Consider the following 21,854-nt stretch of genomic DNA (forward strand, 5'->3'; position numbering starts at 1 on the left):
TACCTATGGCCTTATACCTGCACCAGGTGGACCAGAAGCCAAGCCCTTCTGTCTCCTGACAGCCTGTATGGCTGTTCCCCAGTCCAAGGTCCATTTAGATAACGAGTTCATGGAGCTGACGCGGAGAGAGACGGGCTCAGGTTACAGCAGGCTGCTATCTGATTACTGTCAGACAGGTAGAGAGAACGACAGGCAGAAACAGACCCAAAGACGCAGAAGGTGGTGAGCAAAACAACAGCTAACAAACTACTTTTGAACCAAAGTCTGTACTAAATAGGAGACTGAAGAGGTCCGTACAGAGACAGAGAGACTGCTTCTTGTGGTAGTGTGGTGGTGTCTGAACAGAGATGTTAGTCCTGTCATTCGTCTGTCTGTCCGGGCTGGTCCAGTCCACGGCGGCGGGGATAACCTGGACGGCCTACGTGGGGACATCTTACCGCAACAGCAGCACTAACCAGACGGTGGAGAGCTTCTGCGAGTGCGGCGTGTATGGAGCGTCGTCCCCGGTGAAGAGCGCTATGGGAACAGTGGTCCTGCCGGCGTCAGACCCCACGGGCTGTGACCTGGACCCCTACCCCTTTAACAACAACACAGCCTCGGAGGGGGCCTGGATCGCCCTGGTCAAAAGGGGCAACTGTACCTTCGACCAGAAGATCAAGGCGGCGCAGGCCAGAGGCGCGGCTGCCGTGGTGATCTACAACGTGGACGGGACGGGTAGAGGCACCAGTGTCATGACCCATCCTGATGCCCCTGGCGTCGTGAGCATCATGATCGGGAACCTCCGAGGGACAGAGATCGTTAACCTGGTGCAGAGGGGCGTTGACGTCTCCATGCTGATCGGCCCCCACGTGCCCTGGATGGATGCCTATTGGCTTTACTTCCTGTCCATCGCCTTCTTCATCGTCACAGGGGCCTCTATTGTCTACTTCTTGTTTGTCTCCGTCCACCGGCTGCATGGCTTGAGGGCTACGCGCATTGCCAACAGGCGTCTGAAGAACCAGGCCAAGAAAGCCATTAGTAGACTGGAGGTGCGTAGACTCAAGCAGGGGGACGAGGAGATCCAGTCTGACAGCCACACCTGTGCTGTGTGCATCGAGTCGTACCACCCGGGAGACGTGGTGACCGTTCTGACCTGCGGCCACCTGTTCCACAAGGCCTGCATCGAGCCCTGGCTGCTGGACAAGAGGACCTGCCCCATGTGCAAGGCCGACATCCTGAAAGCCCTGGGGGTGGAGGGCTGCGAGGGCGAGGAGGAGAGCCGCGTTTCATCTTGCCCACCACCAGATGTCACTGTCGTCACAGTGTCTGGGGGATTAGGAGAAGAACCGCTGTTTGACGTTCCTCTCAACGACGATCGCACCCCGGCCCCTGACCGCCCCGTCCAGGCCTGGCAACCACATCACTATGACAACATGGCTTTTGTTGAAGAGACACACCCCCATGGGAACATGACCACCAGAGGATAAATAACAACAACAAACAGAAGATGATAATGGGCATCCCTACCTGGAGCATCAACAGACAGCTTCACACAGATACAACAGCGTCTTGAATATATTATCACTGTTATATTCTGAACTGCTATGCGAAATTCTACTGTGGATTTAAATGATCAAATAACTTATTGGGGTATCGATGCTAATATTATGGCAATGGTTTCTACTTCTTAACTGCTGAGTGGGCTACAGCACCTTTATCCAGGAAGGCTGGGAGTTATTTTTCATTGTTTTTGTTTTAAGATCAAAGTTTGTCTTGTATAATTTGTTAAATGAACAAACCACCTTGTATGATAATGAGAAATACCTAATATATTTTTTCTATTAAATTGATATCTCTGCTGTACATTTGTCTGTGTAAAAGACAGAATCAAACTATACTGTAACGGTTTGCATTGAAACAGATTAAATGACTAACCAAGAATCAGTCTGTAAGTATACTGGATATGTGTCTGGAGGTTTGTGATGGGGTAGGTGTCATCTCTAAATGTTATGTGAAAGTGTCATTTCCAGATTTGATGTTATGTGGTAGGGTAGATGTTATTTTGAGAAGTGATGTGTGAGTGGAGAGTAGGGGTCATTTCCAGATGTGAAGTGTCAGTGCTAGGGTAGGGGTCATTTCCAGATGTGATGTGTGAGTGGTATGTTTAGGGTCATTTCCAGATACGATGAGTGAGTGGTAGGTTTTGGGGTCATTTCCAGATGTGATGAGTCAGTGGTAGGTTTTGGGGTCATTTCCAGATGTGATGAATGAGTCGTTCATATCTCCTCACAGGCGAAGCGAAGTATGCATTGTGAATTATTGGCGAAAACTTTGCTGGCTATACTGGAAACTATATGCGGTTATGTTGCGACTGTTTCTGGCATGGAATAGTTCATCTTCAGTCTCGCTAGCAATTGCTCAATTCTTATTATTATTCCTAGGAAGGTAGTAGATACTAGTAAGCACATTACTGGCTAATAAGCTGTTCACACGGACAGTGGGAAAAGCAATATAGTTCATAGACGATATTTGTGGTGGAGATAAACTTAATAAGAAACGTTAGTCAGTTTAACACAATTCTCAATGGAGTCTAGCGACTGCTAGGGTAGCGGTCATTTCCAGATGTGATATGTTTGTGGTAGGGTAGGAGTAATTTCCAGGTGTATATGCTTGTGGTAGGGTAGCTGTCATTTCCAGATGTGATATGTGTGTGGTAGGGTAGGGGTCATTTCCAGATGTGATATGTTTGTGGTAGGGTAGCGGTCATTTCCAGATGTGATATGTTTGTGGTAGGGTAGGGGTCATTTCCAGATGTGATATGTTTGTGGTAGGTTAGGGGTCATTTCCAGATGTGATATGTGTGTGTGGTAGGGTAGGGGTCATTTCTAGGTGTGATATGTGTGTGTGGTAGGGTAGGGGTCTTTTCCAGATGTGATATGTGTGTGGTAGGCTAGGGGTCATTTCCAGATGTAATATGTGTGTGTGGTAGGGTAGGGGTCATTTCCAGATGTGATATGTGTGTGGTAGGGTAGGGGTCATTTCCAGATGTGATATGTGTGTGTGGTAGGGTAGGGGTCATTTCCAGATGTGATATGTGTGTGGTAGGGTAGGGGTCATTTCCAGATGTGATATGTGTGTGTGGTAGGGTAGGGGTCATTTCCAGATGTGATATGTGTGTGTGGTAGGGTAGGGGTCATTTCCAGATGGGATATGTGTGTATGGTAGGGTAGGGGTCATTTCCAGATGTGATATGTGTGTGTGGTAGGATAGGGGTCATTTCCAGATGTGATATGTGTGTGTGGTAGGGTAGGGGGTCATTTCCAGATGTGATATGTGTGTGGTAGGGTAGGGGTCATTTCCAGATGTGATAAGTTTGTGGTAGGGTAGGCATCATTTCCAGATGTGATATGTTTGTGGTAGGGTAGGGGTCATTTCCAGATGTGATATGTTTGTGGTAGGGTAGGGGTCATTTCCGGATGTGATATGTGTGTGGTAGGGTAGGGGTCATTTCCGGATGGGATATGTGTGTGGTAGGGTAGGGGGTCATTTCCAGATGGGATGTGTGTGTTGTAGGGTAGGGGTAATTTCCGGATGTGATATGTGTGTGGTAGGGTAGGGGTCATTTCCGGATGTGATATGTGTGTGGTAGGGTAGGGGTCATTTCCAGATGTAATATGTGTGTGTGGTAGGGTAGGGGTCATTTCCAGATGTGATATGTGTGTGTGGTAGGATAGGGGTCATTTCCAGATGTGATATGTGTGTGTGGTAGGGTAGGGGTCATTTCCAAATGTGATATGTGTGTGGTAGGGTAGGGGTCATTTCCAGATGTGATAAGTTTGTGGTAGGGTAGGCATCATTTCCAGATGTGATATGTGTGTGTGGTAAGGTAGGGGTCATTTCCAGATGTGATATGTTTGTGGTAGGGTAGGGTTAATTTCGGATGTGATATGTGTGTGGTAGGGTAGGGGTCATTTCCAGATGTGATATGTGTGTGTGGTAGGGTAGGGGTCATTTCCAGATGGGATGTGTGTGTGGTAGGGTAGGGGTCATTTCCAGATGGGATGTGTGTGTTGTAGGGTAGGGGTAATTTCCGGATGTGATATGTGTGTGGTAGGGTAGGGGTCATTTCCGGATGTGATATGTGTGTGGTAGGGTAGGGGTCATTACCATTATAAAGTAAATTAATAGTTTACCAAACCTTCCTTAGGTGCAATTTTGAATGACATTGCATTTTCTTGGCCTGGCTAGGTCATGTGGTAGGGATGCAGGCCTGGGAGTAATGATGATGACTGTCTGAGGAGAGGGGAGGAGGAGAGGGGAGGAGGAGAGGGGAGGAGGAGAAGGACTGTAATTACCTCCTAGCAGCAGGGCTTCACTGATCCCACATCCACTGATCTGACATAATCACCTCCCTGCAACTCAGGGGTCATGTGTGTGTGTTTGCACGTGTATGCGTGCATGCATGTGTGCGTGCATGCGGCCTTGCGCTCCCTAGGATGTGGCTAATAGAACCTGGTCGTTAATTAGCAGGAAATGATCCAGCCAGATGACCGCAGCCCACTTCTGCCCTCATCCTTTCTTTTTCTCTTTCTGTCTCTCCCATCGTCCCCTCTCTGGTGTCCAGCCCTCTGGACTAGTGGTGTCAGACCAAGCCAAGGTCACGATCATCTGTATTCTGATGTACTGCTGCAACTGACTGTGTTGAGCCAGACGAGAGTCCTCATGCCCTGTTATGGTCAGAGCAATGACCTCCATTACATCTATTTTCGAAGGCGGTCTGAGTGAAATATGAACAATGTAGAGCAGGTCGGAGGCTGACGGTATATAGGCAGTATAGGACAGCATATAGGGTTACATTTTCCAGTTAATGACTTTCAACCCCTTGTGGTTATACTCACATCCCTTTCTGTGTCTGGTCCAGGCCAGTGAGTACGGGCCTATGAGTACGGGCGTATGAGTACGGGCCTATGTGTAGTTTTTTAAGCCTGCTTGTAGCTAGCTAAGATAAATGCAGTTTCCAATTTAGGGGTTAGATTTAGGATAAAATGTTTTGGTTTTGGCATTACGGGTTAAGGTTAGGGAGTATGGATTTATGTGTCTTAGGTCCTCACAAGGATTGAAAGAGAAGTGTGTGTTTGTGTGTGTGTGTGTGTGTGTGTGTGTGTGTGTTTGTGTGTGTGTGTGATTTCTGAGGGTGAGATACATTAATTCTAACCATAATGTTTAGAGGTTGGGAAAGAATGAGAGGCACTGAGAATCGATATTACAGGTAATTCTAAGAGAGAGAGAGAAAAATGAAAAGAGAGAATAGATAGAGGGGTAGTTGTAGAGTATAAAAAAGTGTAGAGTGTGAGAGAGTCGATAGTAAAGTACAGAGACAAGGCAGAGAGAGAGAGAGACGAAGAGATAAAGGGGGCCAAAGAGAAGATGGAAAGAGAGAGGGAGAGAAAGAGAAGATGGAAAGAGGGAGGGAGAGAAAGGGAAGATGGAGTTGGAGAGGGAGAGAAAGAGGCAGGTAATACAAGCTGGGCCTCAGACTGTGGTGGTGGTGATTGATAACGGCTGTAGAAGGGAGAAGATTGGGTCTGAATGTTTTCATTTAGAGAAACATTGGATCATTTACAGAAACAGTGGTCAGTGGGGTAGCTGGCTTTAGCCATTTGCCCGTCTTGACCTTCGCTCCCGGACATCAAACCACAGTCAAACTCATTAGTGATAACTGGACCAAGACCATAATACTCTGGCTTTTACACACTAGTCCTCTGGTTTTGTGTGTGTGTGTGTGTGATTTAAGCCTGTGGATTGCAATTACAGTAAAATGTAAGGGACATTTTGTATATGTTTTCGTTATGTATATATTTTTTGTATACGTTTTTTGAGTATTGCTTCGGCTGCTCTGTTGTGGTGTGTCGTGTGATAGGTAATCAGCCTCTCAATGTGAATAATACCACACTGCCATCTAGTGAAACAGATAAGCAACTGCACTGCACTTGAATCTCATTTACGATTATGACTACAGCAAATGCACATCGTTTCTGCATTTCATCTTGCAAAGCTTACGTATAAAGATGAATGGGCTCGTTCAGGATGCTCTGCCATGGGATGGCGTGCTGCTTTAGTGTGGGAAATAGGGATATTATTCCTCATTTGCTTAATGTTTTTTTTAAACCACTGTCACTCAGACAGTCTTTACTGAGAGGCCCATCTATCAGAGGATGAAGAGTTCACAAGTCATCCTCTTCCTCTCAGTCAGCAAACTGGAGGTCTTAACTGTAGCAGCACCATCAGTCATTCTCTGACAGTCTGAGAGTGTGTACAGAATGTGTTGGGAGCGTGTGTATTTGGTCTGAAGTGCTTCGTAGGAAGAAAGCTTCTGTGGTGACGTAGCCCTTTCTTTACTCACACACACACACACACACACGCACACACACGGAACACAGCCTCTCTACACTGGGTCATTAGCTTGATGAAGGAGGTTTGATTTGATCAGAGAAATATGGGCACAGGGAAAACTAATACATTTTCCCGGTAAGTGCTGAGCATTGGAGTTGTGTTGCTGTGGAAGCTGCTGTGCCCTGTGTTTTGGGGAAACAGCACAGACTTCTCAGCCAATTCTTGTAAAAACTGAATTACCAATATGCTCATGTCACAATGCATTATCAGTGTGTTATTTGTAATGTTTACCAGTTGGCTCGATCATGCGCTTTACAAAGTAAATGTCACTTCGGGTGTTTTCTGTGTCCGTCTTAATCAGGTGTATTGTTTGGTATCTTGCTGATAGACTGTTAGACTCAACCCACTGTGCTCACAACCGCAGTGTGTACTCTTTGCTTGCTACTCTTTAAGCAATAAGATACGGTTGTACTTTTACAAACGCGTAGAATCTCTGGATTCCGCCTGGGGCATATTGGCCAGATGTAAAACAATGGTGGGGCCTAATTGCTTTTATAAACCAGCTACTAATGCAATTATTCATGATGATAAGGTATTGACATGGACAGTGAATTATTTCCTCTCCGGGTTATCGGTAACACTTCCTTCGTCCTGATTCGGGTGTCGGCGTGTGTGATCAGAATCACAATCCCTGTTTTCTGTGCGTTTATATATACACACATGATTGTGCTTAGTGTGATGGTGCTGCTTGTACATACATTCTTACACACATGTATGTACAATTTAGTATGGAATATTATGGGATAACACGTGGTACATCTGTAATATACATGGATTTACAGTGTCAGTGTCTAGGTACAAGAAGACGAGTGTGGAGAGCAGAGATGAGAGTTTTGAGTACGGCATGGTTCAGTTATTAAGTTTACAGGTTGGATGTGTCTTGATGTGGTGAGTGGCATTAGTCTCTATGGGCCATAGCAGGGGAAAGAGCCAGTTCAGTTTATTGTGTTTGGCCGTGATTGACCGGAAGGGTCCAGCTGCCATTACCGGCCGGACGTTTTTGGAGCACAGGGTGACCGGGGTCATGGGTTCAGCGATGTGCTCCCTTGTCCTGGAGTCACATGGGACCTCTGAGGTGGGCTGGTGGCAGCCAGTGACCCTTTCAGTGGATTGTACAATGTTTCAGCGGACGTGTGTAGCACCCAGATGCAGACCCCAGTCCTGATGAAATGGGCAAGGATAGTCTCTGTGATTTGGAAAGCCAGATCGGGATTTACTGGGGGGGGGTTTTCAGCTGTCACAAATGGTACATCGCCTGGTCAGGCTTCTTGGCGATCACTTTGATGTTGTCCTCCTGATCTTGTCGGAGATCATGGTCCCTAGGAATTTGAAATAATTTGCAGAGCGAACAGCTGAGCCCTCAATCTAAAGGGGTTGAGGAGGGGCATATGTCCTTAAGTCAACGGCCTCAATTTTGTCAGTGTAAAATTGATATTTTATTTTTCAGCATGATAGACCTAATTTTCCACTTCTACTGTTGAATAATCGTCCAGACAGGTCTTTTGTTCAACCTTCCATTTGTAAGATATATTTGTCTGTTTATTGTGCGCTTGAGTCATATACTGCCATGACTGGACATCTGTCTGGATGATGCTTCAACACGGTAAGAAGGAAATGAGGTATAACATGCCAAAACCCCCAAAATCCCTTCAAGCTCCAGATTTTTGACTGAACCAGGCCAGCAGCCTGCTACCTTCTCCAGGTACATGGAGGCATAACCATCAGTGACGCAACTTTAAATGGTTTGACGGATGCGTTGTTGGAGGTGCTGTCCTTGCTGTAGTGTGAGTAACGAAGGGTTGACAGCATGCATTCTTGTGGCACTCCATACCTGAGGGATGACGAGTCCGAAATGTACTTTCCCGTCTCCACGTTGGCCACTGACAGATGAAAATATTCAAAATGTACATAAGACACTGTTCTCCATCTCTGTATCGCTAGCTTTATCCCTTCCTCCCTCTGTCATCCTCTGTTCTCCATCACTCTTGCGCCTACCCTACCCTCCGTCCCTTTCTTTCCTTCCCTTTAATCCATTGCTCGAACCCTCCATCTATCCTTTCCTTCACTCTAACCCTCCATCAATCCTTTCCTTCACTCTATCCCTACATCTATCTTATTCTCCATCCCGCCATCATTCTATTCATCCTTGCTTAACCCCCATCTGTATGTACAATAAGAGGCAAAAGTTTGGACACACCTGCTCATGCAAGGGAATTTCTATTTTCTGCATTGTAAAATAATAGCGAAGACACCAAAACTATGAAATAACACACATGGAATCCTGTAGCTACCAAAACTGTCCAATTGATCAAAATACATTTTAAATTGTAGATCCTTCCAAGTAGCCACCCTTGGCCTTGAAAACAGCTTTGCTCTCTCTCCATTCTCTCAACCCCCTTAATGAGGTAGTAACCTGGAATGTGTTTTAATTAACAGGTATGCCCTGTTAAAATAAAATAAAAAATGCATTTCATTAATCATTCATTTAAGACATAAAGGTCATTAAATCTGAAATATGTCAAGAACTTTGTGACATTCTTCATGTGCAGTCACAGAAACCATCAAGCTCTATTGTTACTGCCCTCTTGCTCTGTCTGCCTTCTCTGTGTTTGTGTGTGTCTTTGTTGTTTGAAGATTGATGGCAGGTGGAGCTACAACTGGGTTTTGGACTGACTAGAAAATTAGAGATCCTGGTACCAATTCCTGTCTGTCTTCTCCATTAGCACTATTTCATCTTTTCAAAAATGTTTTTTGGTTGCACCCTTCAACACTTACACATTTTAAACTAACCATGCACTTCTCTTACACTCCTCATATGCCTGCTTTCACACATTTCTCTTTATTAGTTGTACGCATTGTTTGCTATTGAATAAACTCTTTTGCTTCTCCTTAAACCTCAACGTGTGCAGTCCCTTGTTTGTCGCAGGCTAAGAGCCTGGTTGTGATACTATGATGAAACCATAGGAAAGGGAGGCCCAGAGTGCCTCTGATACAGAGGGTACGTTCATTACCAGTTACCAGTCTGAGAAATCGGCAATTAACACCATGTCAGATTGCAGCTCAAATAAATGCTTCACATAGTTCAAGTTACAGACATACCTCAACAACTGTACTGAGAAGACGTGAATCAGGCCTTCGTGGTTGAATTGTTGCCAAAAAAAACCTACTGAAGGACCCCAATAAGAGGAGATTTGCTTGGGCCAAGAAAAATAAGAAATTAACATTGGGTGGAAATCTTTTCTTTGGTGTGATTAATGTAAATTGGAGATTTTTGGTTCCAACCACAGTGTGGGATGTAGAGTGGGTGAACAGATGATCTCTGCATGTGTGGTTCCCACTGTAATGAATGGAGGAAGAGGTGTGATGGTGTGGGGGTGCTTTGCTGGTCACACTGTGATTTATTTAGAGTTCAAGGCACAGTCAACCAGCATGGCTTCCACAGCATTCTGCAGCATTATGACATCCCATCTGGTTTGCGCTAGGTCTGACAATAATTTGTTTTTCAACTAGACAATGAGCCAAAAGACACCACCAGACCTTGTAAGGGCTATTTGACCAAGAGGGAAATTGATGGAGTGCTGCATCAGATGGCTTGGTCTCCACAATCACCCGACCTCAACCCAATTGAGATGATTTGGGATGAGTTGGACTGCGGAGTAGCAGCCAACAATTGAATAGCAGCCAACAATTGCTCAACATATACAGAAACTTCTACAAGACAGTTGGAAAAGCATTCCAGGTGTCTACTTCATGAAGCAGGTTGGGAGAATGCCAAGAGTATTCACAGTTGTCATCAAGGCTTAGGGTGGCTACTTTGAAGAATGTAAAATATAAATTTATTTTTATTTGTTTCCTTTCTCCCAGTGTGGAGAGATGGTGAGTGGAGATGGACAGATGACAGGATGGCACAGCAATAGAAAACATCAAAGATTGATGTTTGTTGACCGGTACCATGATCCACTCTTAGACAATTTCTAAAAATAGCTGAAATGGCTGAAATATGGCTGATATAATAAAAAAGAATCATCTGGAAGTTGCATTTCAGTAATCCACTGCTTTGTGCAATTATGTGTGGCTCGGCCATCTGTAGTTTCTGACCTTTGGTCGGGGTTAGAGTTCACAGAGACATAGAAGGGGGCCAGAGTAAATGGGTCTAGGGGTGACTGGACACGATCTGCTTTGTAAGACATAGTCATATTAGGGTAACACTAGGCTGTGTGTGTGTTAAATAAAGGCATCCTCTGTCTTTGTATCATCCTGCCAGGGTGTTAGTTTTGGGACTGTGCCTATCTGTTGTAATGCACCAGAAGTTGCTTTTCCTTTGTTACTTTTTTGAGTCAGTAGAGAACCTGTTCGCGCACACACATAGACAAACACACGCACACACTGGTCACTTGCTTGTAGGGGGAAGCTTGTTGGAGCTACTCAGGAAGCTAATAACAATGTGGATCTGTAGTGAAACGGGAAAACCATTTAAAAGACTGCAGTACTTATACATTGTCCATCTTACACTCTTTCCATCAGTAGTTCTACAATCTTCCTTTTTTACTCTTCCCATCTGTAGTTTTACAATGTCCCCCATTTGACTCTTTATCTGTAGTTTTACAATGTCCCCCTTTGACTCTTTATTTGTAGTTTTACAATGTCCCCCTTGACTCTTTATTTGTAGTTTTACAATGTCCTCCTTTGACTCTTTATTCGTAGTTTTACAATGTCCACCTTTGACTCTTTATTTGTAGTTTTACAATGTCCCCCTTTGACTCTTTATTTGTAGTTTTACAATGTCCCCCTTTGACTCATCTGTTGTTTTAAAATCTTCCTCCTACACCTTTACCATCTGTAGGTTTACTTTGTGCTTATTTGACCCTTCCTATCTGGTTTTTCTTTCTGTTTATCTGTCACGACCTACTGCATTAAATGACTGTCATAAAATAAGGGGGAAAAAAATAATTTAAGGAGATATTTGCTTAAAATAAGTGAAATAATCTGCCAATGGAACAAGACAAATTACACTATGTAAGAAATCTTGAAAAGAGCACACAAGCACAAATATTTTCTTGAAATTAGTTACAAAAAAATATGTTTTATCAGTCCTTAAAATAAGTCTGAAAATATTATTAATATTGATCTGATCTCTCAATACTGTTGCAGTGTCTCTCTAAAGTCAAAATAACACAATAATACATTTATTCTCCTCTCTCCCTTAGTTATTTTTCTATCTTTCACTCTCCATTCCTGCTTCTCTCTCTCCCTCTGTCTGTCTGTCTGTCTTTCTCTCCCTGGAGTGAGTTGCTCCATACATGTCATGCTCAGGTTTTCCAGTGTTTGTATTCATCAGATGCCAGGGGGCTGTAGGGCACCAGGGTGTGTGATGCTCGCTGGCACAGACTGGTAGACACAGCCTCGGAATTCATTGTCACAGAGAAGGAGGGCGAAGAGAAAAAGTCCACCGCCAAAGTGAGGGGGAGGGAGGGAGGAAAAGAGAGAGGATGGATATCTCGGCCACTGAATGTTCTCTCATTTCCATCGTGCCAGGTTTGAGAAACAGATAGGCATTCAGTCTCTGGCACGGTTGAGACCCACTTCCAAACCCCACCTACCCCCTACCCCTCATATGCTGCACACGTGTACATCGAGCTCATATTTCATTTTCCAAATGAGTTGGAAACTGTAGAGATATGTAGCCTTAGTTCTATCTAGTTAATATATTTCTATTTAGTTAACCTCAATGGTCGTGTTTGTATCTCGTTTTACAATCCCTCCTTATACATCTCCAGTCTTTGTGTCAGCTGAGTAGTGAATGCACACAATGTATGGTGTCTGTCGTCTTGGAGACAATGGAAGTGTTTGTAGCTGGTGGAGAACGGCTGCTGTTGTCCTGGTTCTATATGGGCAGGTCTGGATTACACCCCACTGAAGGCCCTATTGTTGGGACAGAGGAACGGATTCAGGGGCTGGATGGTAATAGGATACACAGAGGCTATGACTTTGAAGGAGAAGGGAGGGAGAGGAGAGATTAAGCAAGGGCGTGGTCAATCAAGTTTTTAAATGTAAATTAAGCAAGGTTTGTATTTGTCCTGTTCCAAACATCATTGTGTTGATGTGAAATGGAAATGTGTTTTCTACCCCAATTTCCCCCGGGGCCACCTTCAGTGAGTGGGGTTAGCAACCAGGGATCAGCTGCTATTGATGGTGACACTAGAGCAAATAGGGTTAACTGTCTTACTCAAGGGGCAGATTGATGGATCAACTTGTCAGCTCTGCTATCTTTTGGTTACTGGCCCAACACTCTAACCATTAGTCTTCCTGCTTGCCTATTCTTTATGAAGGCCTGTAACATTTTGTAGGTGTCAGAATACATTTATTGCCATAGAAACAAACCCTCACTTCTCAAACAATGTGATTCCAAACATTTCATACTGCTTTTGTTGGTTGAAAGAAAATGTTGTAGTTTTATGCTAAATTCCTTAATTCATTTTTGCCATGGGGCAGTGAGAAATGTTAACTGTATGTTTGAAGCTCATTAGGCTAGGTTGTTAGGATGGTAAAGATGTGTTGGGTTGGGTCTGTAGGATGGTAAAGATGTGTTGGGCTGGGTCGGTAGGATGGTTAAGAATCATTGGGCTGGGTCGGTAGGATGGTAAAGATGTGTTGGGCTGGGTCGGTAGGATGGTTAAGAATCATTGGGCTGGGTCGGTAGGATGGTAAAGATGTGTTGGGCTGGGTCGTTAGGATGGTAAAGATGTGTTGGGCTGGGTCGGTAGGATGGTAAAGATGTGTTGGGCTGGGTCGGTAGGATGGTAAAGATGTGTTGGGCTGGGTCGGTAGGATGGTAAAGATGTGTTGTCCTGGGTCGGTAGGATGGTAAAGATACATTGGGCTGGGTCGGTAGTATGGTAAAGAATCATTGGGCTAGGTCGGTAGGATGGTAAAGATGTGTTGGGCTGGGTCGGTAGGATGGTAAAGATGTGTTGGGCTGGGTCGGTAGGATGGTAAAGATACATTGGGCTGGGTCGGTAAGATGGTAAAGATACATTGGGCTGGGTCGGTAGGATGATAAAGATACATTGGGCTGGGCCGGTAGGATGATAAAGATGTGTTGGGCTGGGTCGGTAGGATGGTAAAGATACATTGGGCTGGGTCGGTAGGATGGTAAAGATACATTTTGGGCGAGATGCCTTCCATTTAGACGAATGGTGAAAACTAAGCATGAAGCAGAGGATGGGGGATGTCCAATACATGGCCAGTTCTGACGGTGGGCATCACAGCCTCAATCAGCACTTGGTTGTTTATTAAAACACAAACCATTGAGATAACCTTAAGCAGTCAGAATCAATTCTTAAATGCTATTGTCTAAAGTTGACATTCATAAGCAAAAGTGACATTTCAAGGGGAGTCCGTGAGAGCTGCAGATTTAAGATCTACGACTAAGCCCTGTGTGTCTGTCTGAAACACACAGAACACACCCTGTCCCAACACGACATGAATCACCTTCAGTCCCCTGGGAAGGAGTATTATTCCCAACCCCAGCCTCTCCGCACCAGGCCAAGTAGTGGTGTCAATGTGTGTCTGTGTGTGGATGTGTTGTGGTGTCTGTATGTGTGTCTGTGTTGTGATGTCTGTAGGTGTGTCTGTGTTGCGGTGTCTGTGTGTGTCTGTGCATCTGTGTTGTGGGGTCTGTAGGTGTGTCTGTGTTGCGGTGTCTGTGTGTGTGTCTGTGTTGTGATGTCTGTAGGTGTGTTTGTGTTGCGGTGTCTGTGTGTGTCTGTGCATCTGTGTTGTGGGGTCTGTAGGTGTGTCTGTGTTGCGGTGCCTGTGTGTCTGTGTTGCGGTGTCTGTGTGGTGGTGGTGTGTGTGTTGCTGGTGTGTATGTGGTACTGTTATTTATCCTTACGGCTGACTGACAGTAGCCGTTGGCATGGCAATACCCCCTGTGGTGTTTACGTCTTGCAGAATGATCAAAGACTATTCTAATACATGACTCCTGGCCCTGTCTGTGCGTGTGTGTGTGTGTGTGTGTGTAGAAAGACAACAAAGACAACCCAACCTGATGTTTTCCACTGTTCTTGGGTAGGATTAGATAGCTTACTTTCAGTCCTACATTGTGTTAAAAGAGCTCCCTCCCTTCCAGTGTAATGACCATGTCCTGATCTGAACTGATTTGATCTGTTCTGAAGCTCTATTTTTCAGAGACTTGGCCTGAGCAGCAGACTCTTCAGACGTATTTTCCCGTCCAGTGGATCTGTGTGTGTGTCTGTTTGTATGCGTGGTGTTTGTGTGTGTATGTGTGTGTGTGTTATCGATGTGAATTTATGCATGGAAGGTGTCTGAGAGTATCTCTGTCTGTGTTTTTTATGGTGTGTGTATGCATGTGTGGGTCTGTGTATGTTACGTGTGTGTGTGTGTGTGTGTGTGGGCTGAAACAGGTCTTGCGGATCTGAAAGTAATCGTGTGGAACATGGCCAAGAGGCAGACAGGATCAAGAGACTAAGACCAAATAGAGACCGTAAAACTTGGTGTGTGTCAAGTGTGTTTTGCTGTTTTGAGACCTTGTGATAGTCGGGTCAGGTCAGGGACAGCCTCTGTCTTGTGATGAAGAAGATGGTGAGCAGCAGTCTGATGATACCTTGGTTCAGGAGAAGGACGTTTTATGGATATAGGAACTGATTCAAACTCTGTTGTTACAAAACAGAGACAAAAGAGTCAAACAGAGTCAATGTCGATATGATATGATTCACGTTTTTTACCCACTGTGGTTTACTTTTGGACACTAAAAACTATTTAATGTTTTCATAACAGTTGATCGTTTAAAATGTTGCATAATACAACCCTGTTCCCAAAAAGATTGGGCACTGTAAAATGGAAAGACAAACAGAATGTTGTGCAAGTCATTTAAACTCTGTACTCAGTAGAAAATAGTACAAAGACAACATATTAGATGTTGAAACTGAGAAATGTTATTGTCTCCTGAAATTTTTTTTATTTGATGCCAGCAACACATTTCAAAAAAGCTGGGACAAAAAAAAAAACAGCCTAGTGGAACATCTCATAACTAATTAGGTTAATTGGCAACAGGTCAGTAACATGATTGGGTATAAAAAGAGCATCCCAGAGAGGTTGAGTCTTTCAGAAATAAAGTTGGGGAGGGATTCACCACTCTGTAAAATACTGCCCAGGCAAATAGTGCAGCAATTGAAGAATAATGTTTCTCAATGTAAAATTGCTAAGAATTTGGGGATGCCATCATGTACGGTACATAATATCAATAAAAGTTTCATAATGCGCCAAAAACAGTTGCAATCTTATATCAAGCAAGATTGGAAATAGATTTCATTTTCAAAACTACAGCATGTGATCTCCTCAGTTTTCAAACGTTGTTTTGTTAAACGAAGAGGTGATGCAACACAGTGGTGAACATGCCCCTGTCCCAAGACTTTTGAAAAGTGTTGCTGGCATCAAATTCGTTTTCCAAAAACAATAACATTTCTCAGTTTCAACATTTAATATATTGTCTTTGTTCTATTTTCAATTAAATTCAGGGATAAATGATTTGCACATCATTGCATTCTGTTTTATTTGCATTTTACGCAGTGTCCCAACTTTTTTGGAAACGGGGTTTGTAAATTAAAAATACATTTGCATAACAATTAGCATGCACTTTTGTAAAACAGCTTGCATATAATCTGGCATTACATCTAGCATACATAACAATTCTTTAGCATACATTACATTCTTCTATTTGCACTTCTGGTTACATGCTAACTGCATTTCGTTGTACTGTTCTTGTTCAATGACAATACAGTTTAATCTAATATCATTAAACATGCATGTTCTATACCATTCACAAAACCCTAGTTCCTGTGTGTCCTCACAGGGACAAGGGCGGTATATTGGGCTAAGCCGCTGCCTCTGGCATCACGTCCAACGGCCTCTCTCCCTCGTTTGGACCGCGGACACTGTTATCGCCCTCATCTGTTTCCCTAATCACTGTCCCTATTTAAGTTCCTCCTAACCCGGTGTAGCTTGGCGGCCTTTGTTTGGCGTGTGCCTTATGTTTCAGTCGTTCTATCTTGTCTGGCCTGTAGTGTTTCCTTTGGTTATTGGTCCTCTTTTCTCCCTGAGCCCGTGTCCCAACTCCGGTGAACATGTACAGCTGCTGCGTGGGTACGACCCTGAGAGCGCCGTTCACAGCAATACTTACTTACTTTTCTAAACCATCTACTCAGCCATTTACAATGAAGTGTACATTATACAGATTTGTGAATGTGAAGGATTGACTTCGAGATGATCGTTCATCAATATTAATGATTAATGAATTCTATCTGGTTTGTTATAGCTATAAATATTTGTTGGTTTGATTTGGTCCCTGACAAAAGCATTTGAATCCCTGCACAAACTTGAATGTGTAAATGAATGTGAATGTGTATATACAATTCATCTAAACCTCTAGTTGGATGATGATTGTTGTTGTTTGGCAGTTTTCTTTAATTATTTCTGTGAGTTAGTTACCTGTCTGTCTGTCTGTCTGTCTTACTGTCTGTCTCTGATGAGAAGATAATACACCTCATCTGTGACCTCTTTCTTTCTTTGTCTTTGTCTTTTTCTTTCCTCTATCCGGCCCTCCCTCCCAGACAGCTTCTAATTAAATCTGTTAAAGATTCTTCCAGCAGAGAGGATGAGACTGGACAGATCATTGTAGATGAGAGGAGGCGAATGGACAGATCAGAAGAGAAGGGGAATGGAGAGATCAGGGTAGAGGAGAAAGCAAGACTTTAATTTCTCTCTCAGGACGGGGCTTCTCTCTGGAGACAGAGAACTGTGACACACAATGACAGTGACACACACACACACACACACACACACACACAGCTCCTGTAGAGACAGGAGTGAAAGCCCTCTCTTCAGGCAGCCTTTTAATAAGCCCTGCTCCTGATCTGCCCCACACACACTTTCTCTCACACACTCATACACACACTCTCAAATACATGCACTTTCTCTCACACACACACATGTACATTGAACCCCTGTATGTTTCTGTCACTCAGCTATAACTCTGAGGGAACAGCTCTGGTGTTTGAAGGTCTCCTGGGGCCTGGTAGCCAGACTGCTGCCTGTTTACCATGCATTCACCCAGAATGAGGAGAGACAGACACAGTACTGAGGGAGCCCTGTTACTCCTAGCATATCATGTGTATAAATACAGTATTTATATGCCCCATTCTTCTCTCCACAATGTCTTAGGACTGGATTCAATCCGAATGGCAGAAGTCGTGCCATCTTAAACCAGACTGACATTTAAAGGAGATGTTCCTGCGGTTTGCAAACATTTTGTACTAGGTAAATGTTGCATATGTTGGACGTTGCCCAATCCGCTATAATTCAACAATACAGATTAAATCCATCCCATACAGTGAAGTGAGTACAAGCTATTCTCCTGAGCCCATGTTACACCACCTTACTGTTAGAATGGACACGGTTGATCTGAGTGGTGGTCCTGATAAATCTGCCTGCTGCGGGTCAGGGAGTGGCTAGACTGCACTGCCAAACAATATGTTTTATCAAGTTTATTTTTCTTGTTTTCAGGTAAAAAAAAATCTACCCATCCTTAAAGTAAGTAAAAATGTTCTTAACAAGCTAAAGATGTGTTAGATAAAACCACTCGGTTTTAGAAAATATGCCTTGAATATCAAGTCATTTGTCTTGTCCCATTAGCAGATCATTTCTCTTATTTCAAGCAAGCATCTCCTTAAATCTAATAGCATTTTGTTTTGTTTTTGAAGATCTTTTTTGCAGTGTGGGTGTGGCTGGACAAGGTGTGTCTGTGTAAAAGCCTGGCACCATCCCACCCTCTCTCCACACCCTCATCTTGAAGGAGATCCTGTATTAACAATGGTGTAGTGTTCAGTGGGGACAGGGATTAGGGAGAGTGGTGGGGAGAGAACTAATCTACTCTGCAGTGTGTGTGAGAGAAAGGGAGTATAGATTGGTGTGTTTTGTTTACTCTAACACTATACCAGACACTGGGATTCATTTAATTTCTTCTCTCGGTAATGAACTGGCTGGGGAGAGGTGTATATCTGTGTGTGCATGCGTGCAGGAGAGTGTATGGATTTTAAAGCCAGTGTTGTGTGTCGCTGACTAATCAGCTTGGACACAAACCCAGCTCAGTCCAGTACCTGTTGTTAGCCCTCACATCAGACCATGCACTGTGTTCTCCAATGGCCCTATCAGGAGAATGGAGGGAATTAGGTTTGTGTTTGATATACTGGAAGCTCTGTTCTATTAGTACCACTAACTAGCACCCCTCTGTTCTGTTTGGACCCCCTCAGTAACAGCCCTGTTCTGGTGGGGCTACTACTTAACACCCCTCTGTTCTATTAGGACCACTAACAAAGCTCTGTTCTGTTAGAACCAGTAACTCACATTGTTACATTGTTATTGTTACTTTATTGTTATTTTGGTGCCATTGACAAACTAAAGAGACACAAAGGAAACACACAATACGTTTGTTAGAATATTGTTTGTTAGAATAGAATTTGTTTGAAGTGATTGGTAGAATATTGTATGGTAGAATAGTTAGAATAGAGTTTGTGACAGTAGAGTTTGTTACAATAGAGTTTATTACAACGGTGTAGGTTGTTTAATATAGGTTATGTAGTGTATGTTATATAATGAATGTTAGAATTTTGTATGGTAGAATTGTGTGTGCAGAAATAAGTTAATTAGAAGTGTTTGTTAGAATAGTTTATAGTAGAATAGTGTTTATTAGGATAGTGTGTGTTAGAATAATTTGGAGTAGAATAGCGTTTATTAGAATAGTTTGTGTTAGAATAGCATATTGCCGAATAGTGTTACAAGTGAAAGGATAGACAAAGTTCTAACCCAGTCAGCATTCAGCATAATCACTACTGTCTGGCTGTCTGGATATTGGTTGTGGTGTCATGATACTGCTCTTCAGATGTGGCTATGGCTTTTATTGCATCTTCATCCCAATTATATAGTCGTTATCCACTCAGGGCAACATGTTATTCAGTTCTTGTACTGAGGCGTGTGGGTACATGATGACTAAACTTTCTCTCTGTGTGTGCCCTGTTAGAAAAAAATTGTTCTAAGGAACACATACACTTGTTTTACCTGTGAGGTCTTTTTGGGACTTTAATGTCTTCAAAATAAAAATCAGATTTTACCTAAAACGAATTCTTAATCCAACCCTTACTCCCCAAATCTAACCCTTATTACTTAATTCTAATTTCTAACTCCAAGCCTTACAACTAACCCCAATTAATCTATCTAATTCTAACCCTAACTTGACAATATAATCCTTGCCCAAACCTTAACCCAAAGCTTATTACAGTACCAGACAAACCTTTGTTCAAACTTACCCATTCAATTGGATGGTTTGTGTGTCTAAACCTTTGACTGGTTCTGTGTATTACAATACTTTGCTGTTGAAATGTACCGTAAATATTAAATATTCAAGCCTCTGCATCCAAGCTCCAGTTCACGTGTAAGATGGAAAGAGAGTTAGAGCAGATGTATAGTTTTGTGTGTACTACAAGACATATTTTGATACTTTTAACACAAATGTTATCTTTGTATGTGTATTGTGTGGTGTGTATATATTTTGTCAAGTGTGTTTGTCTGGTTGTTTTTTTTATGTTTTATGTGTACAGTGTGTGAATGTGTGGGTGTGTGTTTAACTTTTAACATCTACTCAATGACAAAAATGTCCATATGTCGGTGTGTATGTGTGTGTTTCTAAGTTCATTTGGGACTTTCCCTGGGTTTAAGAGCGTCTAAGGTGAGGAGATCTTTGTCTGGTCTTGCTGCCCTGAGGGTGGGTTGGTGGGTGGTTGTGTGTGGGCGTGTGTGTTGGTTTGTGTGTTGGTTTGTGTGTGGGTGGCTGTGTTGGTTTGTGTGCGCTACAAAAACGTATTCTCTCATGACATTATTTGACGTTTGTCCAGGGGAGATGCAGATCTACAGATCTCTATACATGAAGGAGACCAACATCTATGGGGGAGGTGAAAGCAGATGCCTGTGAAGTGAGGGATGACAAGATTAGCATGAGCCTCATGCATGACAGAGAAGATTAGTATGACCTCTGTGCAAGGATGGTGAGGGCAATTTTGATATAGAAATACGTTCTTCAGCTCTGTCTCCCGCAGTAATTAGCGTTATTAGCATTGTTTAAATTCATGAATGGAAACCCTACGTACCTCTAAAGCTTCATTGCAAGCGAGAACCTACTCTAAAACACTCCAAAACAAGACCAGTGTTGTTGTTCGCCTAAATGAACATGACAGTGTTGTATTACTCGAAATAAAGTTTAAATTTTTGTGATATAATTCAGATTTCAATTAAACGGGTACTTCCCGTGTTTACCGGTCAGTTCTGTTCACAATGGTATCTATTCACGCATTCGTTCGGGAGGAGAGTGTATACACAATAAACGAAAGTTAGTATTCGCTAGCTAGAAAGCAAGTTACCTATTTTGTCTTTGATATTCACCTCAGACAGTCAAACTATTTGCTTGAGTGAGAAAGGAAAATACATATATGTCTCACTCTGAATACGAGCAGTAAGAAAACATTTCGTTAGATACAGCCTTACTTCTAACCATAATACACAGATGATGAATTTACCGAATAGATGCTTGGACAGCAGCTAAAGGGGGGCGATGGTGAACACGTTAATCCCCAAGCCTTGTCCAGAATATCCAGAGGCAATGTGTACTTTGTGTATTATAACATAGCAATCAGAAGTATTACTTACAATCTGCCTTGTCTCCAGGGGTTGAACTGGGTAACTTGATGGAATTGCATTCGCCTGTCCTCTTCTAAGTGAAGGTGGGGTACGATCCTCTGTATATAAATGTTTTAGCAAAAACTGTGTGTCTCGTTGATGAAGTTGCTCCATTTATTGGCCCACAATATGACTCAGGAGAAGCAGAGGCATTGTCTCAATTGCAGAGTGGGTAGAATTAAATTTACTCAAGACCCCGGAGTTCATCAAATTCACTGAATAACACAGAGTAATCCTGCACAATGAAATTCTTGTGACATGGCAATTGACATCTACGTAGTAGAATTAAGAAATATAGAAAGCAAAAATAAAGCAAAAAAGGAATCTTCAAATAGATTGTTGAGGTTAAAATGTATGCTCATCACGAAGACATCACTGCTGAAGAACAGAAGCTGTGTATGGTGTCTATAGGAAATAGTTTACTAGTACTAGTTTGAATTCTGCCAATTCCGCCAGCAGTTTCGTCAGAGTACTGTTTAAAAAATGTATGCTTACCGCGATATTTTGAATGTAGTTTGAAACGTTTTGGAGTCGCTTTCCGCTTGCAATGCACCTTTGGGATAGCGGTACGAAACGTTTCCATTCATGAATTTGGATGATGCTAATAACGCTAATTA

General features: G+C 43.1%; 1 protein-coding gene across 1 annotated transcript; it reads left to right on the top strand.

Moving 5' to 3' along the window:
* LOC105022670 (E3 ubiquitin-protein ligase RNF128-like) lies at positions 1-1,842 on the top strand. Its single transcript, XM_034295536.1, has one exon. It carries the CDS (start codon positions 348-350, stop codon positions 1,464-1,466), a length of 1,119 nt encoding a protein of 372 aa, XP_034151427.1. The 5' UTR covers positions 1-347; the 3' UTR covers positions 1,467-1,842.
* The last annotated feature ends 20,012 nt before the right edge of the window (positions 1,843-21,854 follow it).

This window comes from Esox lucius, chromosome 2 (assembly GCF_011004845.1).
Source record: "Esox lucius isolate fEsoLuc1 chromosome 2, fEsoLuc1.pri, whole genome shotgun sequence".
In the NCBI taxonomy this organism is placed as follows: Eukaryota; Metazoa; Chordata; class Actinopteri; order Esociformes; family Esocidae; genus Esox; species Esox lucius.

What these genes read in the sequence shown, in the direction of transcription:
- LOC105022670 (XM_034295536.1), top strand. Translation starts at nt 348, where the DNA reads ATGTTAGTCCTGTCATTCGTCTGTCTGTCCGGGCTGGTCCAGTCCACG.